The sequence below is a fragment of the Chlamydotis macqueenii genome, chromosome 11, assembly GCF_036417535.1.
Source record: "Chlamydotis macqueenii isolate bChlMac1 chromosome 11, bChlMac1.mat, whole genome shotgun sequence".
In the NCBI taxonomy this organism is placed as follows: Eukaryota; Metazoa; Chordata; class Aves; order Otidiformes; family Otididae; genus Chlamydotis; species Chlamydotis macqueenii.
Window position 1 is genome coordinate 21,646,058 of NC_141566.1, and position 25,140 is coordinate 21,671,197.

General features: G+C 48.4%; 2 protein-coding genes across 2 annotated transcripts; one reads left to right on the forward strand and one right to left on the reverse strand.

The window, feature by feature from the left end:
* Positions 1-1,175: 1,175 nt before the first annotated feature.
* Positions 1,176-19,636, reverse strand: KIF4A (kinesin family member 4A). Its single transcript, XM_086756588.1, has 31 exons — positions 19,606-19,636; positions 19,222-19,365; positions 18,995-19,109; positions 18,156-18,346; positions 17,773-17,865; positions 17,079-17,245; positions 16,737-16,831; positions 16,489-16,608; positions 15,094-15,269; positions 14,495-14,556; positions 13,671-13,806; positions 13,200-13,258; positions 12,887-12,992; positions 12,146-12,211; positions 11,652-11,837; positions 11,179-11,282; positions 10,732-10,876; positions 10,128-10,238; positions 9,306-9,389; positions 8,675-8,788; positions 8,272-8,427; positions 7,872-7,966; positions 7,308-7,437; positions 6,283-6,453; positions 5,790-5,897; positions 5,049-5,126; positions 4,858-4,959; positions 4,023-4,184; positions 2,877-2,996; positions 2,087-2,209; positions 1,176-1,860 (listed from the first exon to the last, which is right to left on the reverse strand). The coding sequence occupies exons 2-31, from the start codon at positions 19,342-19,344 to the stop codon at positions 1,675-1,677; spliced, it is 3,684 nt and encodes a 1,227-aa protein (XP_086612714.1). The 5' UTR covers positions 19,345-19,365; positions 19,606-19,636; the 3' UTR covers positions 1,176-1,674.
* A 125-nt stretch (positions 19,637-19,761) lies between these two features.
* PDZD11 (PDZ domain containing 11) lies at positions 19,762-22,544 on the forward strand. Its single transcript, XM_086756316.1, has 6 exons — positions 19,762-19,867; positions 20,009-20,092; positions 20,565-20,621; positions 20,957-21,055; positions 21,232-21,292; positions 22,086-22,544. The coding sequence occupies exons 1-6, from the start codon at positions 19,781-19,783 to the stop codon at positions 22,118-22,120; spliced, it is 423 nt and encodes a 140-aa protein (XP_086612442.1). The 5' UTR covers positions 19,762-19,780; the 3' UTR covers positions 22,121-22,544.
* Positions 22,545-25,140: the final 2,596 nt, after the last annotated feature.

The window sequence follows — 25,140 nt, forward strand, 5'->3', positions numbered from 1 at the left end:
TCATAATTACTTCATAATCCTGTCTACGAGGACAAGTTTGCTTAAACCACAGGCATTTGTCACCCTGCGTTTCACCTGCACAAAGTTTTGTTCCCTTTGAGCCGTGTCTTTGTTCCCCTGCTACGAAAGGAGCCTGACTCAGGGTTTCTGAGCCCTCGCGCGAGGGACGGGAAGGTTTGCGGGATGAGGTGGATGCCCTTTCGCTGGGCTGAGCCCTCACGCCTTACACGGATGTTTAAATCGCCTTGAGACAAACATCTCCCAGCTCGCAGGGAGCTTTATACGCTTGGGAAGGAGGCAGCTGACTGAAATGAGCGGTCACTCTCCGAAGAGGGGCCCAAACGTGACCGCACAGGACTGTGTCGTGGCTTGCCGGTTCCCCGGGCCACCCGTGCCAGCACCCCAGCGCTCCCAGCACGGTTTCACCCGTGAAAACGGCACCAAGGCCCCTTCTACAGCAAACGCACAGGAGGGAGCAGAGACCCCTGCTCCGACCACTCCTCATACAGCACTGTCGCAGAGGGAAGGGGAAGTGACGCTGCTCATTCCTGTTAGTACTAATTAAGGCTTTTTAGATAAAGCATGTGGCTATTTATTGTTTTATTAAAGGCATGCCTGAAGAGCTCCTGTGCAGAAAAGCCTGCTCCGCTCGCACTGAGGCAGGAGCCACGTAACTGAGGGGAAGCAGACGGCTCTCAGCAGGCAGGGAGGGCACCGTGCTAACGCCGCATCTGTTTGCAAGCCAGAGCGCAGCTCTGGGTTATCACTATTTTACTATCAGAGGAAAACAAACAAACAAACAAACAAAATGTAATTTGTTACTTTTTCTTCATGCTGAACCCAGAAATCAGGGGGCAGTAGCCATGAAGGGACAGGAAAGCAGCAGTAGCCTGCGGTGGGGGCGCCTGCTTTACGCCAGACAGAGATGCACAGCCCAGCTCACTGCCGGTCAGCACAAGGGCTCCAGTAGTTATTAGTTTTGAGACCAATTTTAATTGCGGGGAGCCCAGAGCAGCCGTATGGCACATTGTACACAGAAACTTAAAATTAAGAGTCTTTTTTTTTTTAGTAGTTATTTTATTAAAGCTACAAAACCAAGTTAAAATTACTACAATATTCACATATGGCTAGCGAGTTCCTACAACTCCATTGAACAAGGACAGACCAGGGCCCCGCAGCGAACAGACACTGGCCCTTTCGCACTGCTAGCTCGTTTAAGACTTCAGGCCGTGCCTCCTCCGGGCCAAGCACCAAGGGGGCTCCCGCGGCAGCCTGGAGCAGCTGCTGATGCGGCATGGGAAGAGACAGTGCCCAGATTTCCAGTGCAAATGCAGCGTTCTTTCAAGATTACGGATGAAACTGTACCAACACGTTCACAGCTCCGGCCAAGGAAGGCAGTTGGAAAGAGCAGCCTGGACAAGTCACCTCCACTCACTACGGAAATTCCAGAGGAAGGAGTTTGTTACCATCAGCCCAAGTCCGACACATAGAAATATTTACAAAGAACTGGACACAATTAGCAAGAACCAGTGTTCGACTCCCGTGCTGACGCCAGGCACGACAGCCATCAGGCTTTCGCTGCAGCAGGAGATTCCAACACTTTTTAAAAAGTCCGCAGCAACCTGGTCCAACGAAGCACAGTACAACCCCGTGACGGGGCATCTGCTGGGCACGTCAGTCGAGCTCCTCTTTGATAGGAGTGCAACCCGAAAAGAAGCTGGTGTTGCTGCTCAGCACTCTCTTCTTCCTCTTTGCAAAGGGTATCTGGTTCTCCTGGGACTCCTCATCCCTCACCAGCAGCGAAGCAGCAGTGCTGGGCTTCTTCAGGAACACATCTTGGTCTGTGATGTCTTTCAGGACCTACCAGAACAGCAAGGAAGACAATGTTGGAGCGGGTCACTGCCCGGAAGAAGCCGGCCAGGCTGCATATCCAGGTCAATGTCTAGACTCGCTTAAAATAAAATCTGGCTTGTATTGTACAGACAGCTCCGAGTCTGTTCAGGCTTTTCTAGCGGCAGCCTATCACCGGCTGCAAACGCCGCGCACAGCCAGAGCCCCCGTGCTTTCTCACGCCGCCAGGCAGTACCTTCATGGTCGGTGTGATGCACACAGGCTGAAAGAAGGTCTCCCCTGCAGTCACTTCAGTGGGGTCTTCGAGTTTGAAGGAACCTTCAGAATCCCTTGTTTGGTCCTCACACCGCGTGGCATCCTGAGGGCAGAACTATTTTGAGGCACTTCTGCAATATCCCTCCCTTCCTTCCTTCCCCACCATACCGGGGGTCCCTAAGCCACCTCCTCTCCAGCTGTCAAGTAAATTTACAGTACAGCATATAGATGCCTTTGTCAGGCAACTGCTTTCACAAAATAGTCAATAATTAAAGAATTACCGTGGGAGGTGTCTCTGCTTGAAGCCTCTAAGATACAAGAGCAAGGCAGACATTTCTAGCAAGAGTTCTAATGAACGCCAGTTGCTCATGAACCTTCCTGGTGCTACAACTCCCTCCCCAAAAAGATCCCTTCTGTTCTTAAAGAAAAAAGCTGAATATAAGTTAAGCTTTTGTGCCATCTGAAGCCAAAGGTACAATTTTGATCTACTAAGTGCAAAAGAAAGACTTATATTGTTTGTCTTCAGATTCAGGGCTGACAACTGACAGTAGGTAGATTTGTGTGACACCTCCCGCATTTCTCTATTTAGTGCAGGAGCCTAGAACACCAGTGGAAATCTTTGTACTCCACAAGCACAGATAAACACCATTGACATTTACCAGTGTAAATGCATAACCGCCGATCCCTTCAGCCAGCTCTGCTTAAACACGCTGTGCAGCCTGGACGTGGGGCGCAGGCGCCGTCACACCCAGGAACGCAGCGCTACTCACCGGAAACTCGTGTTCTCTGTTCCTGCATTTCGCCGAGTCACAGCTGCAGCCCTCGGTGCAGCCCACCTTCTGCTTCCTGCAGCCACACTGCCTGTTTCCACAGCGGCCCTTGCAGGAGCACTGAGGAGAGAGAAGAGTTCCGTGCGGAAAGAGGTTCAGTGTTTTACAGACTGCACCGAGACTGCCACAGCTGTTAACACCTGAAGCAACCTAAAGGACAGCACCATCCCCAAGCTGCTGTGAACCTTTTATTTAAGTTTCCCTGTCAGTCCGGCATCCCAGGAAAACAAAGTCTTTCCACCTACACCACCAGCTCTTGCTTGAGTATCCTCGAGATAAGCATCTTCAGTTACTCAGCCTCTGACTCCAAGTTATCCAAAAAGTTTCAGAGTCAGACCAGCTGACAGTTACGCGTTAGGAGGCAAACTGGAGTCCCCATACCTAGGGCCCTCCATCCAGACGGAGGTGACCCAGTTTGGCTGCCTCACGGCACCCAGAGCAATGAATCTCTGCTGGCCTGGGCGCGTGGAGCGGCAGCAGACGGCACGGACCAGCTGCTCCAAGCTGCAGCTCTGAGCCGAGCACTGACTTGCACTGGAGTTACACGGGGCTACGTAAATAAACCCGGAAGAGCCAAGTGTCAAGCACAACCCCTTCTTCCTGCAACACGGCCCAAAAGAGCTCCCCAAAAACCAAACCATGGGCAGTACTGCAGCTCAGAGTTTATCAGGTTGGCAAGCTGCAGTGAAAGGAACTAAAGGTAGGCCTCAAAATTCATAAGCTTTCACTTAAGAGTGAAATCCGCAGTAATTTACCCTCTGTGGAAGGGGAAGAACACCACCTCTCAACGGGGGTCTAGCTTCACAGCAATTCAAGCCCAGACAGGCCCACCGGGTCACAGGGACCTGTGTCCAGCACATTCACATCACCTCTTCCGTCCCATGGGGAACAGGTTGAGCAGCAGGCTGGAGCTTCAGGCCCAGCAGACCGATACAGAGAGAAGATGGAGGCTGAGGCTTCTGCCAGGACTAGGAGCTGCGGTACTCCACAGTTGGAACAGTACACAGGGACACATACTGGATCCTTAGGGATACAGGCAAGCGATTCCCTTGCAGGTAATAACCAGTCAGAGGTAACGAATCTTACCCCCATCACGCTTTTCTTTGCTCCTTTGACTGCCTTCACTGGAACCCAGTCTGCATCCTCCATCTCCCCTCCAGACTCCTCGGAGGGAGAGAACAGCTCTTCCACGTCCATTTCTGGGACTGGCGCACGGGGCTTTGCTGTCGTTTGCCGGCGAGTCTTTGGCTACACGCAGAGGTTACAAGGGTTGAGGTCCCAGGAGAAATAACAGTGGGTTTACATTTTAAGGCACTTCAGAGTCCCACCACCACAGCCCTGTTCCTCTCAGACAGCCAGGAAGGCTGTAGGGTCGAGGGAGGAGACAAAGGATCCAATTGTTAGGATTAAAAACCGTCAATTTAAACTGCTAGTTTGTGTACAACAAACAAACAAGCAGTTGAGAAATCCTTGGAAAATTAATAGATTCGTGTCACAGTCTTGACAAATGTTTTAGATCATTTATTCCTCCCAGCACTAAGATTCGGTGCTTTTGCGAGGCAACGATTAAATTTTCTGACAGATGCCTTGCTCCATGATTCAGAGACTGGAAACGCTACAGAGAAAACATCTGGACTACTAAGCAGGATACAGAGTAAGACATAATTAGACTGAAGAAATGGGTTTGGTTTTTGTTTGCTTTTCTTTTGTTAAAAAAATACTATTGAAAACCTAGTGCAAACTAGTTTCAGAAGGGTTCTGAAAACAGAAACCTTAAGTTCGAAGCAGAGAACAGGCAAAACAGGATGTCGTGTAAAAAGCAGCTTGGGAGAAAGAGACCAAGATGGTTAACAGCCAAGGTTAACTTTTGAAAAGAACCAGGTACAACACGAGCGTGAGAACTGGTGCGCAGAATCCTTACTTTGGGCGGAATATAGTCAAAAGAAGAATCTGGGGACTCGGGCGGCATTTTCTGAACGTGACGGAGCTTCTGTCCACTGGCCACTTGGAGAAGCAGCAGCTTCTGTTAAGAGGAACAGAAGTTAGCTTAGCAGAATACATTAACCCAACTGCAGAGAAGCTCTTACGACCTATGTCTGTACAGATCTCTACCTGTTTCAGAGTGTCGTTTTCATGGAGAAGTTCTTGGTTCTTCTCACAGATCTCCCTCATTTTCTCCAGCTCTTCCTCCTGTTTGCAAGACAAGATGAAATCTACAGGTGTACGTGGCGGTAGCACAAGCAATTGTTTGGGACAGGTTTTTCCATTTGGATTTTTCTTGCAACACCAGAGGTGTTTCTTTGTATTCTCCACCAGAAGATCAGCTCTGACTCATCAGGAAAATCATTAGTCCTACCGCCTTGTTTTATGCATAACGTTGCCAGTACAACGGAGAAAATGTGATCCTCTCAGAGTGACCATTTAAGATCTAAACCTCCCTCTGTTTCTAAGGCTTATATCCAAACTAGGGGCACCTAGGACTGATTTTGCTTTGATACATCACTGAACATGCCCTTCCACAGCGGAGCTGTGCTCAGCAAAGGTTTAGTAATAGCACGTTGCATATCCTTACTAAAGGTGTTCAGAGCATGGAAGAAGTTTGCGCGAGCTGGTGAGACTGCAGAAGGCCTCATTGCTGCATTTACATTTATTTAATGGCAGAAGATAGGTAAGAGAAAAAACACAGGCTTATTCAAACCTGTATAACTATCCCCTGCAACCAACTGAATCCAGCCATCTTGGCTACAAATGGAAGTGCTCTCAATCCTGCTGCACCTTCTTCGCTCCAAAGCTACTATTCCGTAGCCCTGAGGAGCACACCCCCCCGCCCCGAGCCGCATCCAGACACCCTACCTGGAACTTGAGTCGCTCTTGTAGCTGTTTCTCTTGCTCGTTTAGTGAGTCTTCCAACTTCTTCTCCGCTGCTTCTTTTTGCTGAAATTGGCTAAGCAGGTACAGAACCTAAAAGCAAGTTAATATAGCAAACAGGCATGAATTCCTCAGGAGACATCTGGCTGCTCAGGCAAAGGCCTTGACAATTTTGGAAAGGTTCTTTCTGCCCCTTCCAGCGTGATTCCACCCTGATCTACTTTAAAAGTAGTCTTGTGCTCAGGTGGAACATCCTCACTTAAAGCATTGCACAAAGTTACTGAATAAAACAACTTGCATAGGACAGAAGATGAGTAGGGAGAGTCCTTGGGCTTTTGTTAGCTGTCCTGCAAGAGCCCAATAAATCTTGACCAGATATACAGCAACAGATCCCTCTTTGCCTTTATCTCTGAGCAGATGTGGGAGTCAGAGCCCCAAGACACAGCAGCTCTCGAGACTTCTGTCGCTTATGTTTTACCTTCTCCTGGTGGTGTTGTTCCTGCACCAGAAGCTGATTTTGGAATTCAGCCTCCATCTCTGTTATGTGATTTCGCTCCTCAATTAGCATCTTTTGTATGTCTGAACAGCTGGCTTTACTCTGCTGAAGGCTGCTCTCCAACTTGCTTTCCTGCACTTTTGAGGAGACCAGCTGAAAGACAAAAGCAAGATGAATGCTGGGGTTGATAAGTTCCACGTTTCATGACATCTGTTGGGGCAGACATGCTTCAGTCTGAAGGAAAAGCACTTCTGTAACTTCCAGCCACCCTAAGAACTGGGCTGGCCACCAGCAACAAGGACACCGGGTGGGGCATACTGAACTAGACATCTGACAGTGTGGAAGTGCAAAACAGAGAGCAGGAACTCTTGCTAACAGTTCTAAATTAACCTCCTTTCCTGTAGCACATTAAATTTGAATATTGGGGGGACCCCAAAAATGAATGGTCTCCCATATTAGCTCCTTCATGCTTTTCCTTTAATTTCCAGGCACCGGGGACTGATAGATGATTCTGTAATTCAGTTGCTCTTTCCTTGATTCCACATTAGCCCAATTCCTGCTCTTCTCCTACCCCCAGTCTTGCTTGAGCTTCTCCCATCCCAACATCCATTCCACTGCTTCCACTCTGACCTCAGAGAGTGGCCCCCTGGTTTCCTTGCAGATTGTGTGTTTGTTCAGTAAGGATTTTAAGGTACTTTCTCTTCTCTTCCACTCCTGAAATTTCTCTCTTCCCTTTTAGGATTTCCATGCAAGCCTTCTGTAAGCACAGCTTTAGCTGCTATCTCCAGACCCATGTCTATTCCATTTCCTTCTTCCCTGTTTTTTGGATTTCACTCTGCAAAGTGATCTACAGTAGAGTATTTTAATCAGAAGTTCTGAGGGAAATAAAGCTCATCCAGTACAAGAGTGCTTCACTTGAATTCATCTCTGCTGTCAGCCTGTTAGTCACCTCCTTCAATTCCTGGCTAAGTAGATTTAGTGGTAAAATAGAAAAATTCAGATCTTACTTCTCCAAGGAGATACTTCAAAGCACATTTAGCCTCCAGAATTGTTGCAATACTGTCCCAACGCTGTTTCGCACGATCTCCGTTGTCTGCGTCTAAGAGCTTCTGCTGCAGATCCGCTATCTGGGCACTCCTTTGGGAGAACACATGTATTTGAGATCACAACACAGGAGAAAACCTGGGCTGAAATTACTGTTACCAGAATACCAGACAAAAAGTGCTGAAGTTAACATTTTGACTGCTTAGTACAGCAGCTAGAGTCTGCAGTGCTGTACCAGGGAGTTTCTCCTGCCCTCCACGCTTCCATTTAAAATGTGGTGTTTCCCACGTACAGAGATGCTCACAAACAGCTAAGAACAAAGCTGTCTCAGTGACTAAGTAGTGTCCTCATACCCCTACATTTTTGAAAAAATCAAACCAGAAAACCATATACTCTCATTTAATAATTTTTAGTGACAGTGTATAAGTTATTTTACTTTCTCTTCTGTTTCACAGAAGAGTTGTAGATAGAGATGAGGAAAAACTTGGAGGCAAGGTTGTGCAATCAGCTTTGCCGTACTGCCTTACCTGAGCCCCATCTCAGTTTCCAGGCTTTCTATCTGCTTTGATATGGAAAGGTCCATCTCTGAGGCCTGCAAATCTGCGAGGGAGTAGGTGCGTCTCTAAAGAATTACAGCAATGGACAAAGCGAGCAAGAGGTGAAGAAATGAAAGGTCAGTCTTGCGTGCATTTACAGACTTTTCAGCCATACACTCACATCCATCAGATGAAGTAACAAGTTACATCAGCAGCTCTGTTCCCTGAGATGCCAGAGGACAGTAACATCATCAACCCTTTCTGGAAGAAAGGGGACCATCACCATCCCTACTTTCCGAGGGAAGAGGTCAAATAGGAGCGAATAAGAGCAAGTGGCAGTACCAGCTGAACAGTCAGAGGACAGGAAAAGCGGCATTTCCCTCTCTCTTACCCGAAGCTTTAGAGGCGGGTTTTCCCCAGCCTCTTTCTTCTCTTTAAGCTGAAGGAGCTCCTGTGCCAAGATCTTTCTGTCCTCCAGAAGGTCTGCAAGGTGCCGTCGAGCCTCTTCAGTACTAACAAGAACCTCTACTTCATTTGCAAGCCAGCTCTGAAAGGAAAAAAAAAAACAAAACCCACCAAAATCAGTATAGCAGTTCACTATAGTCTCACCTTCAGGACTGAATCCTTCTCCGAAATCCCTTCACAGATAAACTGAATCATCACATTGCCTCCCTTGTAATGTAGCTCCATGTTCCTCCCCTCTGCTCTCCAGCCATCAACCCCAGCAGCACCTACCCAGTTAACACAGCTAAGCTTGCCCATTGTTTGTTGGGATGCACAACACTGTCGCCCACCTTCACTCGTGCAGCAACTCCTTCCATTCCCCGATTTTGACTCTCCTTCCGTTTGTCTGCAGCCTCCCGTTGTTTCTGTAGAGCATCCTTTAGGCGCTTGTTAGCAGCTGCTGCCTGCAAAATATTTTATATGAAAGCTGAACAGTAGGTACTTCACTTAATCTGCAGTGGCTGACAACAGGAGGTATTCCCAATGGAATAATGAGAAGAGAGCGTACGGTTAACAAAATTTTAGGATTAATCGAAGACTAGAATCCCTAACTTAGCTTCCTTTGCTGAGATTCCTGGTTTAAAGAGAATCTGCTTTCAGGCCTAAAAGCAGAAGAAAGCATGCAAAGTGATGGTCCATCCATGCTCATTCTACACTTTCTAGGTTGGGTATCTGTAATAGATTTGCCACAGCAGCCTGATGCTCAAAGGGTAATTTACTCTCTAAGGAGCAGATTTAACCAGATTCCCTCCAAGGCTACAAGACAGAAGCATAGCATTTTTCTACAGAGGGAGAAGCACCTATTTCCAGACCTCCAAAGAGCTTCCAAGAAGTTTCTGCACATCCTATTACAACCTCCAGCCACACTTTGCAAACCTTTAGGAACTGCTCAGAAGCTTCTAGCAGATATTGGCTCCTTACCTCTTCTGTTTTGCGCCGAAGTACATTGGCCTGCTTCTGGAAATCTTGTTCTAGCTTAAGTAGCTCATATTGTCTCTTGCGATCCTGCAGGGAAATAACATTAAGACAGATGGAAAAAATCCCATGTCACATTAATACCTATGCCCAGTGTCACATTTCTTGGAACAGAATAATTACATGTGCTGTTCTGCAATGCCAGTGCTTCAGGATAATGATTTCATTGATCATTACGAGCTTAAGCTCTGTAATGCCTCTGAGAGGAAATGGCTGAGAGGCTTAAAGTGAGACCCCACTTTCTGTTAAAAAGGTTTAGGAGCCTGAAGGCTGTAAGAGACAGCAAACCAGCTTAGCGTCCCAAAGTACTGAGGAGCAAACTTCTTACAGTAAGAATTCCTGTGAGACCAGCACTCAAGAGGTACAGATGTTTGCTGTCCATTACACTTGAATGCTACAAGCAGCTGGATTTCATTAACGATTCTGTTTACCTGCAGATTCAATATTCCTTTGAAAGTTTAAATACCTCCCATTCCGTGGCCAAACCCTACAACTTTAAATACTTAAAATATTAAATATTTTTGCCTTCTGCTTTAGAACTGAATCATGACAACTGTGTTGATAGCTTTAAGATCTCCAGACATAAGCGAGTCCATTTACAACAACTGGTGAAAGGTGGCAACCAGATGAACAAACGGTTATCTTCAAAGCATTTCCCAGATGTTTTTCAGATGTTTGCTAGTTAAACAAAGCCTTGCAGCAAACACTTTAATTATTTGTTTCACTCTTTGGAGGGAGGCACGGTTTGGGGGTTTATTGTTTGCTCACCCGTTCTTTCAGCTGGATCACTTCTTTGTCCTTCTGCTGTTTCCATTGCCTGAATTTCTCAGCATCATCTTTCATTTGACGCATTAGCTGTACCCTTTGGTTTTTCATTTCCTGAAAAACAGAAGTGGCTGGAAGAATTGGCCTGTACTTGCGTTCTGGGTAGTTTCAATCTACATTCCCCTAACGTGTCTGTCAGAGGTGGGGAGCGGCAGATAGGAAACATTACAACGTGCTGCCCACTCAGAGTACCTGCCTAAGACACTTTCTAAGTGCTAAAACCTGGGAATTAATGTTTGAAGGTATAAAGGGAAGACAAGCACATGCATGGTATACACATGGAAATAAAAGAGAACTCAAGTGATTTGACTGAGGCAATAAATTATCAGAATAGCCAGAAGACACCTTGGACTTATTTTATTCCTCCAAGTTTCAAGAGCCACCTGCCTATTGTATTACATCAGCAACGGTAGTCAGGTAGCCAAAGGACTCTCGCCAAAAACTGAAGCCTCGGGCTCATAAAACAAAAGTGTGAGTGTCTTCTGGCTGGAAGCTGCTTTGTCTACGCTGGAGCAAGCCCGAGAACTGCATGCTAGGGTTAGTTTACCCTGATCTCCTGGTTCAGTTTGGAGACAGTGCGTTCTGTAGATTCTTTCAGCTTTAAGAGCTTTGATTGCTCATTCAGCTTTTTCTTCAGCTCATTAATTTGCCCTTCCAACTCTTGAAGTCTCTTCCGACGCCGTTCGCTCAGTCTGTAAAGAAATCACACTTTAAAAACAGCCCCCCTAGTTACTCTTCTTCTCAAACAAGCATTCTCCCGTTTTAGAGACACCTTACAAAAAGTGAAGAAGTTGTGTATTATAATCTTTCCCACTGATCCCATCAGGCTACTCTGCAACTCATACAACTTACATGGCACATTAATAGGATGCATTTGCAGCAAAAGAAGAGCTTTTACAAATAGCTGAAGCAAGTGCAAGACAGAGAGCTTTCACAGACGCATTAACACAATTTGCAGCGCTGTAAGCCACACAGCTTGCACCGTCACTCTTACTTGGCGTGGTTGACATCCTTCTTTGCCATCTGCAGAGCAAGGATCAGCTCCTCCTTTTCCTTTTGCAGGCTGATGACCTCCGATTCCAGATCTTTAATATTAGTCTAGAAATGACAAGACTAGTAAGCCTCCAAATAAAAATCTTGAAACTCCACACCGAGATAAGGCTGCTTCACATAGAGCAGCTAGTGGCTAATAGCTTATTTCAGGGCAAAGACTGTCTTCTGGTGGCTGAGCTGTTTGTAGATAGCTGGGTATGGTCATCCCCTCACCTTCTACGCTGACACCTGTAGTAACTCCTCCCACTTATGTCCAAGGGGCTAGTGACCCAGCTTAAGGAAACAGACAGACTTAAGAACATGCTCATGAGAGGACAGATCTTCTCCCTTCCCTTCTCAGCACACAGTGACTGCGTTAATTGGGAAAAAAGAAACCGAACATAGCCTTATAAGAACTATTTCCGAAGAGATTACCTGGTATTGGGACTGAATGGGCTCCAGCTGACTATCATTCTGCGTCATTTTTTTGGCAAGTGCCTCTTTCAGAGCCAGGGCTTTATTCAGTTCAAGCAGCTCTTTGGACATCTGTGCTTGACGGAGGGCATGTTGAGTGGTGAAGTCATTCGAGGATCTCTTGCTATCCTGGCCCACTTCTGCTTCCTGGAGGAGACACAGCAATGAGCTGGAGAGGCCAGCCGAAAGCTCTTCAACTATGCGATCACAGTTTCTGCAGAACACTTGAAATTCATTTTTTACATTAAAAATTACATATTCAGAAATGAGAACAGGTTATTGATCTGGAACACATTGAGCAAATAAGGGCGCAGAAAGGGAGAGCATACAAAAATGACACATTATTTAGCAAAGATTTGGATTAGAAAACTAGCATAAGGACCCAGACAAAAGAGTGATGAGGGGATAAACCAGGCCCCTGTCAAGGTCTGCACTGCTGGACGCCTCTCACTTACAGCTGTAGTGTCCTGTTCAGAGTTTGCCATCTCAGCGGCAGCTTCCATTCTAGCAGCATTTTCACTCTATGTAGGACAAAGAAGAAAATCTTTCACTTTTTACCAAAATTAAGTAAAATGAAGGTAATAAGAGTCTGTTGGCCTACGGTGACAAAGCATAATGTTATTCTCCTCTGTTCAGAAAGCTGCCTCTGGAAAGAGGATGCCATTGTCTTCCTCCCGAAGTAAAGAGAGCACACTCCTCCTAGACTAGCTGGACAAGGCATTCTTTCTAGTCTTCCCTGAACTCTAGCACTGACAGCCAGCTCCTCACAAGAGTAAGCAGGGAGACAGGGAATGCCTAGCAAGGGAGAACAGAGAAGTTCCTCAATTTGACAAAAGATTTGGCAACTACTATTTAACAATTTCAGCTCCCGACACTTTGGGTTGCGCATTAAAACTACCAAGTTTATAACTCCCAACTTTTGGATTGTAAATCCATGCTAATTTCCCACTATCAGATTCTTTCATGGACACTCTTCCTTTTCCCCACTCAAGCACAAGTGGCCTTTTTGCAGCATTAAAAGCACAGCAGGACAGCTTGTTTTGAAGTGGATATCAAGAGTCATTTAATACTTGTAATTCTTTAAGCAAGGTTTCTGCAGAGTGGAATCCACTGCTCAGCAGATGAGCAGAAGAATCCTAGGTTTCATTAGTAAACTCGCCTGGCACGCATCCTTCTCTCCCTGGATTCTGTCTTACCTGCAACTGAACCAACACTTGCTGCAGACTGCGAATCACCTCTACACTCTCCTTCAGTTCCTCATCTTCCACAGTCTCTACCAGCTTCTGCAGATCAAGCTTGCACCTGCAATGCAGATATAGGAGTAAATCCACGAGTATTACATGGCATGTTTGTGTCACACATGGCAATAAGAAACAGCTTTCCCCACGGAACATACAAATGAGTTCTAGATGAACAAACACAATTGACTGTATCCAGTTTATCCCAACAGAAACATTTCATGCTGAAAAACATTTCCTTAGAACGAGTAGCGTGTGGAAACAGACTTACACAGCGTGTTGCTGAAGTTGTTCTAGTTTGGCAGTCATCTTCTCATTTTCTTGTTCTGTCTAAGAGAAGTCAGAATTATACAGAATTGTAGCAAAAGCAAGATAAGAAGCCAGAAAACAGCTAATTTATTTGTAGCAAAAGATATGTTGTCAGTCTGTGGCAAATCAAGGTACTGAAAAATCTTGCATGATCATCACCACTAGTTTGTTTAGACTTAACATCCTTTTTTGCAGGAATAGACACTGCAGTGAATCAAAACAAAGCACAGCAGAGTGGAGAAGAGGGAAGAGAGAGTGTGCATGTGCAAGTGCTGGTATTGAAAAAATTAAAGCAACAGAAAATCTGAAAGATTCAGGCCTATTTTTCCCCTCTGACATCAGACTCCTGTAGGCTCAGACAGGCTCTGGAAGACTTTTGGTTCTGGCTAGAGATGTCATGCAGCTTAAAGCCCTTCCTGGGTAACAGCCTTACCAGAATGATCCTCTCCAGCATCTGTGCTGTCTGACCAGCAGCCTCACTCAGCCCGCGGCTCAGCTTTTGATTCTCTTCCATCAGCGACTGGTTCTTCTCCATCAGGGACTGAAGATTCTCCGACGGTGCCATACTACTGAAACAGCAAAGACCAGTTTGCTGGTGAATGTGACTTTGCTAGAGGTTTGTAATAACACTGAAATTAACTCCAAGTTTCCCAAATAACTTCTAACGTAGGTTGTAGCAGATGAACAGAAATAACTGAAGGAAGTCTAATCTGAATTTAAAAAAAATAAGTAATACAGCATGCCAAAAGTAGACATTTGCAAGAGAAGAAGGCAGACCCTTTGAAACAGTAATGCCATGTAACCAATGGCAAGTCTGTAAACAGCACGTACTTGGGCTTTGAAACATGCTCAGAAGACAACACCTACACAATCCAACTCCTCCCTGCATTTTGTGCTTTTAAAAAGAATGGAGATGGAGGTGCCCTACATTCAGAGGTAGAGGGGTGAGGAAGAAAAGAGGGATGGACGCGTCTGAGGAACAGATTCTTACTCAGTTCCTGTCATACTTCTTATAACTGATTTTTGCAATCCTAAGGGGTTTGCTTCAAAACTAAATGACCCAAACACATGCATAGAATTTCAGCATGCATGGCAAAAAGAACAAAAAAGGAGAAAAAAATTGTCCAGATCCTATTAGAAAGCAACCAGTTTGCTCTGTCCTCGCTTTACAGCACTGCATGGAGCAAAGGAGATCTCCAGCCTTTGCTGGTGTGTGATGGCCATCAGATATATTAAGCATTAATTTACAAATCTTACTTGATAGACACGGGGAGGGTCCCTCCATGAGCCTGCAGCAGTAAGACCTGTAGCTGTTGTACCTAGAAAGACAAAAAATTACTACTCAAATCTCTCCCATCTAGTAACTAGACGGCTGAAGGAACACTGTTGAGATCCTTTGTCGTAACTACTGAGTTTTTCTTTGGAGAGGCAGCATGAAAGACTATCACACGCCTACTGTCAAGCAAGCACAGCAAGCCTGGTTAACTGTCGTCAGGAAACAAGCCCTTGCGCACTTTTAGCTTTGCGTTCAATCAGTTCTAGTTTATGCAACTTATTTCTGTCTGAAGCTGTCCACTTAGGAACACTCCTCACTTCCCACTCTGTGCTGGACACAGGCAAGGCAAGCATCACTGCATTTCTATTTTTGCCTGTAGCCTAAGGGGCAGGCAAGGATTCGTTTAGTGGAAAGGAAATGTAAATCACACTAATGCTACCATTCTCAAGAGAGAAATACATACTAAATATCTTTTGCATATTTTGTGTAGCGAGGCATCCTATGCCTTTGCTTGCTCTTTACTGAGCTGAGTACCAAAAGGACAGAGCTACTCCTCTCACATGAAGAAAGCACCCAGTACCTGCTGCTTCAGATGATGCAACTCAGCTGCCTGGGGATCAAGGTTGACGATTGGTTTATTTTTTATTTTTCTTGCTCTGTCAGCATAACGCAAAGTATTTAGAGTTTCTTCTAGATTGGAATCCGCTGGGCTTACACAGGCAATCATGAGAGTGTGGCTGTTACCACCCAGAGAATCTGAGAAGGAAAACAAGGCAAAATGAATGCTTTGAGAGCAAGAACGGCCAGTAAGATATCATTAAGATACCTAAGACTACATGAGTGCTCCTCCATACTACAGCTAGAAGATATCTAACTGCAGATACAGAAAGCAGATGATAATGTCAGACAACTACAGCTGGAAAATAGCTAGCTGTAGCTGTGTGTCACTGTCATCTACTTTCTCCTCTGCCACAGTCAGTACTATGCTAAAGAGCTTTTTTTGAGAACTGAAGTCTCAAAGTTATGTCTGGGCTCTAGGCACCGACGATTTCACATCAGAATACCCAGTAATCTTGTTGCCCTGTTGAGCAATGTCTGTAATTACTGTAATTTCTGTGTGCCATTTCTAGTACAGTTCTTTCAGGCTTTCCCCTCCGTCCTCCCACACAATAATACCCAAGACTGCCATGGATATCCAGCCATCAGAATTCACACTCTCAGCCAACAACTCTTTAAATTGGAAAAGAACATATTTTTTTCAGATCACCACGCTGTACGACATTTTATCCTCTGGTTCTACAATAACGGATATTTGCTACATAAAACTTTTGATCAGGAAAAAAGGGCCCCATATCCAGCTCTGCAAAATCCAGTTTCTTTTTTTAGATATTTTCAGATATGGAAAATACTGAAAAGCCTAACTTTTTGTACCAAATTATTTAACTACCAAAAAAATCACAGTAAATTGCATTACTACAGCTATACCCCTATTAAAGCCTAATTTAGATGAAATGTATTAGAAGACCATTGCAACTCTTGAAAAATAAGTACCAGAAAGAGAAGCTATTCAGACTAAGAAAACAAAAACATGACACGCACAGTGAGGGCACAGACAGCTCGAGCTTCATTCTGGCTGTGATATCCTCCAGTGAGCGGCTATAATAACAGATCTCTGCTTCCAGACTTAACTTCTCATCTTCCTTCTCCCTCCCCCCAAAAATGCACTGGATTTGCCTAGTTTCCTCCCATCACATCAGAACTGGAAAAGAGCAGGACTCACAGATGAGTCCATCCCAGTGCATTTGTAACCTAAAAATAAAGAGTAGGGAAGAGGTCTAGCTTCAGTGAGAAGACAAACTAAACCAACAGAAGCAATCCCTTTGTTACCAGCAGTTGTATGGCTGTTGGGTTTTTTGCTACTTTGTTATTTAAAGCGCATCTGTAGGTTTCAGCTTTACCATCACCAGTCTCTTACCTTGCAGCAGCCTCGTTAACTTTGAGTCTCTGTAGGGGACAAAACCACCCTTTTTATTTTCATCGCCAAGAGCACTAATTACATTCCCCAGGCAGAGGAGGCCTCTGTTTATGTTGATGCCTGCACACAAAAAGATGACAGTGAGTAGAGCTACATCAACAGCTAGCAATTGGCCAATTCCTGTCCTTTTAGAAAAAAAAACTTAAGCGGAAATAAGCCCAAGCTATTCCAGTCCTTTTCCTACAGACCTTCCTTTAGTCTGTCTCCCTCAGCCTTGGTCTTCTTTTGTCTCTCAGAGCCAGCAAGATCAACCAGGTGTAGCTTGGAGTGAAAACTGCTGTTCCTGGGGCAGAAATAGGCTACTTTACTCTCTCAGGTAAACAGGCAGTTAGGGAAGGAGCAGTCCAGTGGTTACTACAGCTGAGCTACCAGGCTAAAAAATATCCTTCATATCAGAGAGCAAAATAAAGGAACTGCACCAAGAGTAGCTCAGCTGAGTTCATCCAAGACCAAGACAGAATGACAGAAATATGAAATTTTGAGTCGTGACTCCTAACAGCTGCTAGAAGCCGCTGCGCAGTCACACTTACTTGTCATTTTTCTTTTTCTGATCAATGCAAATGGTGAAGATGGCATGGGACCGTGAGGACTGGGAATTCATTGCCGTGGAGGCCACCGTTCTGGAATTGTTCCCTTGCTCTAGGCAGGACACAGTATCTTGGGCACAGCTGACACTTCTTTCTGTCAACCCTACAATCTGTATCCAGGAAGAAAGCATTAATTACCCTCTTACCCACCACGGCAAACTGAACCCATATGAATGCAGCACAACCACGGATGGAAGTTAAGTACAAAATAAGTACACAGAGCAAGTAGTAGCACAAGGTGGTTTGTTTTTTTTAACAATACACATCTGTACAAAACTGCCAAGAAAATCACTTGAGCACTCGAACGGTTTCCCCTCAGGAACCCTTTGTTGCACACTACATCTGCCAAACTGAAGAGTACACTTGCAACAGAGCTTGAAATTTGGTGAAGTGACCTGAAGTACAACATTCTCAGCTATTCACCTAAATCAGCCCTTAAAAAAGTCAGATAAGGACTTGCAAGTGGCTTTGTCATGAATGTCTAACCCTATTGGTGTTACCCTTTGAGTAAACTTAAGGATCACCAATTGCTGGATCTATATGTAGCACCGCTCAAGGAGTCACAGTTGTTTGACCAAGACATTCATCCCGAGCCACGTTGTTCCCTCGTGTACCCATATCTAAGAGGGCAACAGACCTTTATGCCTTCTTTAGGATCTTCCCGTATGCTGATTTGAGAAGTTCGCTCTCTTGATGGGCACAGCAGGTCTAGAATATCCTCATTGTAGATCTGCAAGCATCAGAGCAGCCAGTCAGAATTAGCAGCCTCTCAAGAGAGCCATTTGCGTCAAGAACAACGTACAGTTACACTGAAACCATGTCTAACTTTGTGTGACATTCCAGTCATTTTACCTTCAGAGAGATATCTAGGACTCAGAACCCAGCTCCTGACGAGGCCTTATATAGTCTCAGGTTTTGATTTAATAAGTATCTCTTACTTGAAGGATGTGGCCTCATTAAAGCTCACTGTATCTGCAACTCGTAACTTTATAATAGTTTGAAAACCAAAACAAATTTTACCTCTAGGTAGGAAACCTTGAGGATGAAATCCCAGTCCTGCCTTTGCTCCTTCTCCTTAAACAGCAGTTTGATTACGCGAGGGATGACCCCCACACTGGGTTCGTGCTCTTGATTGGCAGTGTAGGTGCCTCCCATAGAGTAGGTTTTCCCAGATCCCGTCTGTCCGTAGGCTAAGACGGTTGCATTATACCCTAGGGGAACAAAGGGTGCCTGATCACGCGGCCACATGGGAACCAGAATAAACTTTGACAACAAAAAGCTGCATTCCAGTAATGGCATCCTTCCAGAAAAGCCTTGTCCCTCACTGTCAGTTTACACAGCCTTTACGTACAGGTCACAGTTAGCAAGATCAAAGAAAAAAAAGTCAATGAAAAGCTCCTCAAACCACAGATAAAATCATTATTCCAGCTCTTTTTTAAGACTGCTCTGATCCTTTACTAGAGTCAGTCACAGAGACACAGTGTAAGTTCTCTGTCATCCCAGCTCCGCAGTAGCATTGCTAACTGCTTACGGTATAGGATGCTTATAGAGTCTTTGTATTACTCTTGACAAAACTATTCCACCTTACATAAATAGCTTCAGGAACCAAAATGGCCCAGTGAAGACACACACACCTCATTTTTATAGCCCTATGGAGCACAACAGGTCATAAACTGGCAAGATCTGGCACTTCTCACTAGAGGCTGGAGTCAACGTCTAGATAACAAAGGATTTTATTTTCTAAGATCAAGGAAGAAATGAGTTACAAGGGAGAATTAAGCAGCGCCTCCTTCCACACCGCTGAGCCCACCAAAACCCCCAGGACTTTAGAGACGAGCGCGACCTCATTTACCACAAACCTTTGAAAATGCCTCGTATGAGAGGGGCCACAGCGGTGTTGAAGACTTCCTCTTGCTCAACAGAAGGGTCGAACACGTAGTCATATGTGAACGATTTATCGTCACCTACCACCACCTGGGGAGGAGACGAGAGCAGACAGCACCGACCAGGCGGCCCCAGCAGCGAACCCCGGGGCGGGGCGGGGAGGCGAGGCCGACCCCCGGGCCGCGGGGGCTGGCTCCCTTACCTGCGGTTCCCCCGGCACGAAGGACAGGCACATCTGGCACCCTTCGCTGGTCTCCTTCGGCACCAAGGGACGGCAGCGCAGCGCCACCCGCACCGGGATCACCTTGTCATCTTCCCGCCCCATCTTCCGTCACCGTGGCCGCTTCTGCAGAGGAGAGGAACCGGGTGAGGCCCGGCGGGAGCAGCGCCCGCGGCTGCCGGTCGGTGCCGCCCCGGCGGGGCCTAGGCCGGAGAGGAGCCGGGGCCTGGGCCTAGGCCCCGCCGCCCGCAGACAAGGCCCGACCGGGCCCCACCGGGGGAAGCAGGGGAACGGAGCGCCCCTGCCCCGACCCACGGAGCCCCGGAGGAGGAGGAGGAAGAGGAGGCGGCGGCGGCAGGGACCCACCCGGAACGGCCGCTTCCCGTTAGGATGGCGGCGGCGCCGCTAAACCGCCAACAATTCAAACCGGAGCCGCGCGCCGCAACCGCCAATCGCGGGGCTGCGCGTCAGGGCGCGCGGCGGGGCGGGTCGCGGGGCGGGGCCGCGGGCGGTGCGGGGCGGTGCGGCGCAGCGCGGCGGGATGGAGGGGCGGTTGCCCTACGACGATTTCCCGGTGGTTTTCCTGCCGCCCTACGAGAGCCCCCCCGCCTGGGTGCCGCCGCACGAGGTGAGGGGACGGGGGGCGGGCAGCGGAGGGGGGCCGCGGCCCGGTCTGGCCTGGTCTGGTCCGGTCCGGCCCGGCTCGGCCTGCCTAGGCCCGGCCTAGCGGGTCTCGGCGGCTGAGGCCCACCGGCGCGTTGCTTTGCAGCGGGTGTACCACCCCGACTACAACAACGAGCTCACCCAGTTCCTGCCCCGCACCATCGTCCTGAAGAAGCCGCCCGGGGCGCAGGTGAGAGCCCCGCTTAACCGAGAAGGGCCGTGAGGGTGAGGGAGGGGAGGGGAGTGCGCTGTTTTGGGCTGTGGAGCTGAGAAAGGACACGGAGCGGGGCGTGAGATGGCCGCAGTGGGTAGCAGAGAGGGACCGGTGCTGGCTGCTGCCTGGCTGAACCCCCAGCAGCTTTGCTCCACCCGGAAGAGACGCGTATCCAGCGGGAAGGGTCCTGGGCAAAGCAGGGGACGGCATAAGGAAGAAATTTTTTACCCTGAGGGTGGTGAACACTGGCCCAGGGTGCCCATAGAGGTGGTGGATGCCCCATCCCTGGAAACATTCCAGGCCAGGTTGGCCGGGGCTCTGAGCAACCTGATCCGGTTGGAGATGTCCCTGCTCCTGGCAGGGGGGTTGGACTGGGTGGGCTTTAACGCTCCCTTCCCACCCAAACCCTTCTGTGATTTGATGATTTCACTGTTGATTTCTCTCACAGCTGGGCTTCAACATCCGGGGAGGAAAAGCCTCGCAGCTGGGGATCTTCATCTCTAAGGTGTGTCTGTCCCTCTGCCATTCCCTCCCCCTGTCCCCTTGGGTGTTGCTGAGCCAGCTGGGCGTGCAGGGAGACTGTCATGCGCATTATACGCATCGCTGAACTCATAGCTGTAATTTGCCATGCACCAAGCAGCAATCAGACAGTCCTGCACCATTTCCTGATCTCCCTGGCCGTGGAGCGTTGCTGGTGCACTGCAGTCCCCGCTCCTCATCCTCCCCAGTCCCATGTGATCACACTGGGGGGAGGCTCTGGAGCTGGGCTGTGTGGGAGGGGAGCTGCGGCACCGGCCGTGCCGAGAGTCACTGCTGCTGTCTGCGCTCTCGCCTTTGCAGGTGATCCCTGACTCGGACGCGCACAGAGCTGGGCTGCAGGAAGGGGACCAGGTGCTCTCGGTGAATGATGTGGATTTCCAGGACATTGAGCACAGCAAGGTGAGTGGTCCTGCAGCCCAGCTGCTAGAGCAGGACAGGATGAGGAGTCCGTGTGTGCACCGTCTCCTTCCGGCCTCGCAGCCTGCGCCAGCTCTGGTGGTACCACATAACTGGTGCGCTCCTCCGTGCTGTCCTCCAGCCCAGTCTGGTCACTGAGCAAGTCTTTCTGCTTCCAGGCCGTGGAGATCCTGAAGACAGCCCGTGAAATCACCATGCGTGTGCGTTACTTCCCCTACAGTAAGTGCCCGCCAGCTCCGAGTCCAGTCACCGGGCAGCGTTTCTCCTTGGGAAGCAGACTGCCGTGCGACCCTGCCGATTCCACCCAAGCTTAGCGGTTATGGTGGCGTTAAGTTGGCAGCTCACGGGTCAAAATGAACATCAGGCTTTGATTTAGGATCAGGACAGCTACCAAGCCAAACCAGTATGGACTGGGTTTGGCTGCCCAGGTGGAAAAACGTAGAGAGCAGGGCTAGCAACACAGTCCTAAAAGGTGGGATGATTGTTGAATAGCAAAGTTAACTTCGGAGATGTGGAAGCAGCTACTTGTCCTTGAATAACATAGGAATGAGTTCTGTCGCTAGTGGACCCATGCCAGTGGTGGACGGTGCTTGTGGTCTTTACCCCTCCCTAAGGACATTTAAATTCTGAGCGAGGGAAAACACTGTATTAACTCTCAGTTCCTGCAGCCATAAGCTTCAGAGATAGAAGGGGGGAAAAGACAGAGGTCAAGTCAAACCAAACATGGGTTTGTCACAAAATGGAAACTGACCCTTAAGTGAAGAAAGAAGAAAAACATGGAGCAGGGAAAGAGAGGATTTTAAACAAGCTTTTGTTCTGAATGCCCCAAAATAGCTTGAAGTGACTGGCTGGGGTGCGAATGTGCTATTTTACCCCAAGAGGGTAGCACATGCTGCCTCTGCTTAGTGAGGCAGAAACAGAATTGATGTTTCCCTGTAACATTGTGGCTGATTCTCCCTTGTCTCCAGCGACTGCCGCTCCCTTTCAGCCTTGCCTTCTCTTTCCCTCCCAGACTACCAGAGACAGAAGGAGAGAACTGTTCACTAGTAGGCACCTGCCTGCCGGGTCTCCAGAGTGGCCGTCCTGCAAAACTCTCCACTACTTCTCCTCAATGTGTGAGATGACACGTCAAGTTTCCGCTGTCGCTGGAGGTACAACTGTTCTGTTGGCTGCACAGGCATCAGCTCTGCTTCCTGCGTGGAGGGACGCCAGCAGAGTCTTACTTAGCTGGAAGATGGATGGGGCTTTAGTTTGTACTCCTTGAACTGGGTGTTGAAACAAGCTGGTGGTGCTGATATGGAAAGCGGTACCTGAGGGCAGCTTCTCTGGCCAGATGGGTGCTTCTCTTCTAGCAGGACTTCATTTAAAGGCCTGCTCTGCTGGTTGTTGTTGGGATGTAAGGCCAAGAGGGTCTGAGTGTGCTCGAGCAGAGCATGGCCCTTATCCTCCAAGAGATCAACCTGTTCACTTCTCTGGTGCTGTGAAATTCTTTCCTTCTCCACTGTCCTACCTCTGCTCTACACTTCTGGGTTTGCTTGGGACTCAAGGACCAGGAGGAAAATCCACTCAAACTCAGTGCACATCTCTAGCTGCACTAGCCTGTCGAGGCACATTTGTACCCTCTGCTGCTTAACGACCTCCGCGATACAGGACCGAGACGCTTGGAGCGCGTTTCTGAGCTGCTGCAGGCGTTTGGCCAGGTTCCCTCAGGTGTGGTGCTTACACGGTTCAGGGTTTCACTTGGCACAGCCCTGTCCCCGTCACGTCCTCCCAGCAGAACTTCCTGCCACTTTTGGGGGAAACTTTGCCCATTCCCTGTCCCCAAAGAAAGGGGAGGAAGCCTGCTGTGCCCTGTGCCTGGGGAGCACAGATGGAAACATTATAGTTAGCAGCAAGTCTGGGTGCAGACGTGTGGTAGTATCACATTGTAAATGGCATCAGGACAGCCCTTGCTCTGGCTTTCCGTGTGGTGTTTTCTGCTTATCTGTAGTAACTGAAATAATAAAATGAGTACAGCAACCAGACTGCATCGTATTCCCACTCAGGAAGTCTCGGTGGAGGGTTTGTCACCACCCTCAGCGCTGCCCCGAGGAAAGGCGGGGGGGACAGCTGGCACCGTTGCCCTCTAGCAGGAAGGCGTGGGACCCACACGAGGTGCAGCTCTGTGTTAAGGGTGTTTTTCCAGTGACTGCCATGGAAGTCAGCCCTTCATGAGCCTGGCGCAGTGTTTCAGCACTGCTGCTGTGGAGGACTGTCTGTGGTGGCACGAATGCAGCTTCCTTGAGACAGCCAGGAGCAGCAGCCCTGGCACCACTTCAGCACTGCCAGACAGGTTGCTCTTGGCTAACCGCTGGGCACAGTTAAATAGACTAGAAAGAGAATTTAACTCCGAGTAAGAAAATCAGCTTTTCTACCAGGGAACTAAGCACCCTTGGAAGCCCCACTAACGCCCTGAGAAGGTAAGATAAGAGCTCTTGACAGGACATTCGCCTCACCAGTCTCACATTTCACAGCACTTAGATGTTCCTCGGGGAAGGAGGATGCTCAGGTTGCAGCAAGGCACTGTTCCATCTTCCTTCTGCCCCTGCTGTGTTCGGATGTGCCAGGGTGAAGTTCAGTGGACAGTCCCTGGCCCCAGAGCCAGCCCTGTGCTCTGCCTGGTGGAAAACACAGCGATTGAACATGCACACCAGGTTTTTGGGACACAACCCAACCGCCTGGGAGCAGAGGGGACTGCAAATACAACCTCAGTGTTCAGTCTGTTAATCCTGCTTCAGAGCAGCCGCTCGCAGGAGCTCCAGGAAGATCTGCCCTGCCTGGGGCAGCGTCCTCCCTGCCATTACTCAGCGGTAATTAGCGGGGTGCTTTCACAGCCATCCTGCTGACCTGGTGACTGGCTGTGAGCTGACAGGAAAGAGTGGATTCTTTCCCAAGGCATTCATGTCTTAGGTATTTTAATTGACAGCGCACTAAGAGGGTTTGTGCTGGCCAGCACAGCCCATTTCATCCTTGAGAACCGGAGGGACAAATGGGTATTAGTGATTCCTGCTGGGAAAACAACAGGTCCAGAAACACTGGTGGTTTTTTTAGCAACTTGCAAAATAGAGGCCAAGAGTGATGAGCACTGGAGCAGCTTCAGTTTGTTCATGAATAACTCCCTGGGCAGGAAAGCGGACTGGCAGCGGTACCGCAGGTACAGCAACAGAACAAGCTGTGTTGTGTTCGGGCACGGGCTCAGCCAGGTCTGTACAGGCCGCCCGCGTTCAGTCTCAGTGCTGAGCAGGGCTGGGATCCACACGGTCACATCCTGAGAGCAAAGGCTACAAACCCAGAGGTTTTCTTTAACAGCTCCCTGCCCTTTCTGTAAACCCCTGGGTGCGTGTGAGCAGCACCGTGTAACGTTCCTCCCTGCTGAACCGCTGTGCTGGCCGCTCACATCCTGAGGCTGGTGCTGCTCCGGGTACGGCCAGGGCTTCACGTGTGCGTCGTGCTGCTGCTTCCAGGCTGGGCACTTCATGCAGGCCTTGTGCAGTTTCTTTAACATCTCATCAGGAGCAGGGAAGCACAAGAGGAAACAACCACGGAAGCTTAGACAAGGTCTTGGCACATTTCTCGCATAGCCACTACTAAGACCTACACCTACACCATTTCTTTTCTGGCTGCTTAGGAGGGGCTCAGGGCCCTCTACAGAGAAAGGCCGATTTAACTCCTTGGGACCATCTTCTGCTTGCCCTGATCCCCTCACGAAGCAAACTTTAGGAGAGTGAAATTAAAGTTCCTGTACCAAAAGCCTTTGTCCCACTCTGGCACCAGAGACTCCTCCAGCACTGCTCTGCTGCTCAGTTTGGGATCTCCAAAAGCTACTGAGCTTCAGGATCTCGTTCAGACAGGAATTGCTGTGTTATTCCTATCCCTCCGACATTGGAAATGAACCAGTCGGCTGTCAAGAGTGGTCAGGCCGGCAGAATGCGATGCCACACCAGAGAAGAGCCAAGACACCCATCCCAGGTGCAGCCCTGCCACCAAGGGAGGCCCATGCTCTGCTCCAAACACTGGGCTGGGACTTG

Excerpts from the sequence above, each read along its gene's own strand:
- KIF4A (XM_086756588.1), bottom strand. The coding sequence starts at position 19,344 with ATGGGGCGGGAAGATGACAAGGTGATCCCGGTGCGGGTGGCGCTGCGC. Across the intron at positions 13,259-13,670 it reads TGCTGGAGAGGATCATTCTG|ACAGAACAAGAAAATGAGAA; the intron begins GTAAGGCTGTTA and ends GACTTCTCTTAG. Across the intron at positions 1,861-2,086 it reads GCATCACACCGACCATGAAG|GTCCTGAAAGACATCACAGA; the intron begins GTACTGCCTGGC and ends CTGTTCTGGTAG.
- PDZD11 (XM_086756316.1), top strand. The coding sequence starts at position 19,781 with ATGGAGGGGCGGTTGCCCTACGACGATTTCCCGGTGGTTTTCCTGCCG. Across the intron at positions 20,093-20,564 it reads AGAAGCCGCCCGGGGCGCAG|CTGGGCTTCAACATCCGGGG; the intron begins GTGAGAGCCCCG and ends TTTCTCTCACAG. Across the intron at positions 21,293-22,085 it reads TGTGCGTTACTTCCCCTACA|ACTACCAGAGACAGAAGGAG; the intron begins GTAAGTGCCCGC and ends TTTCCCTCCCAG.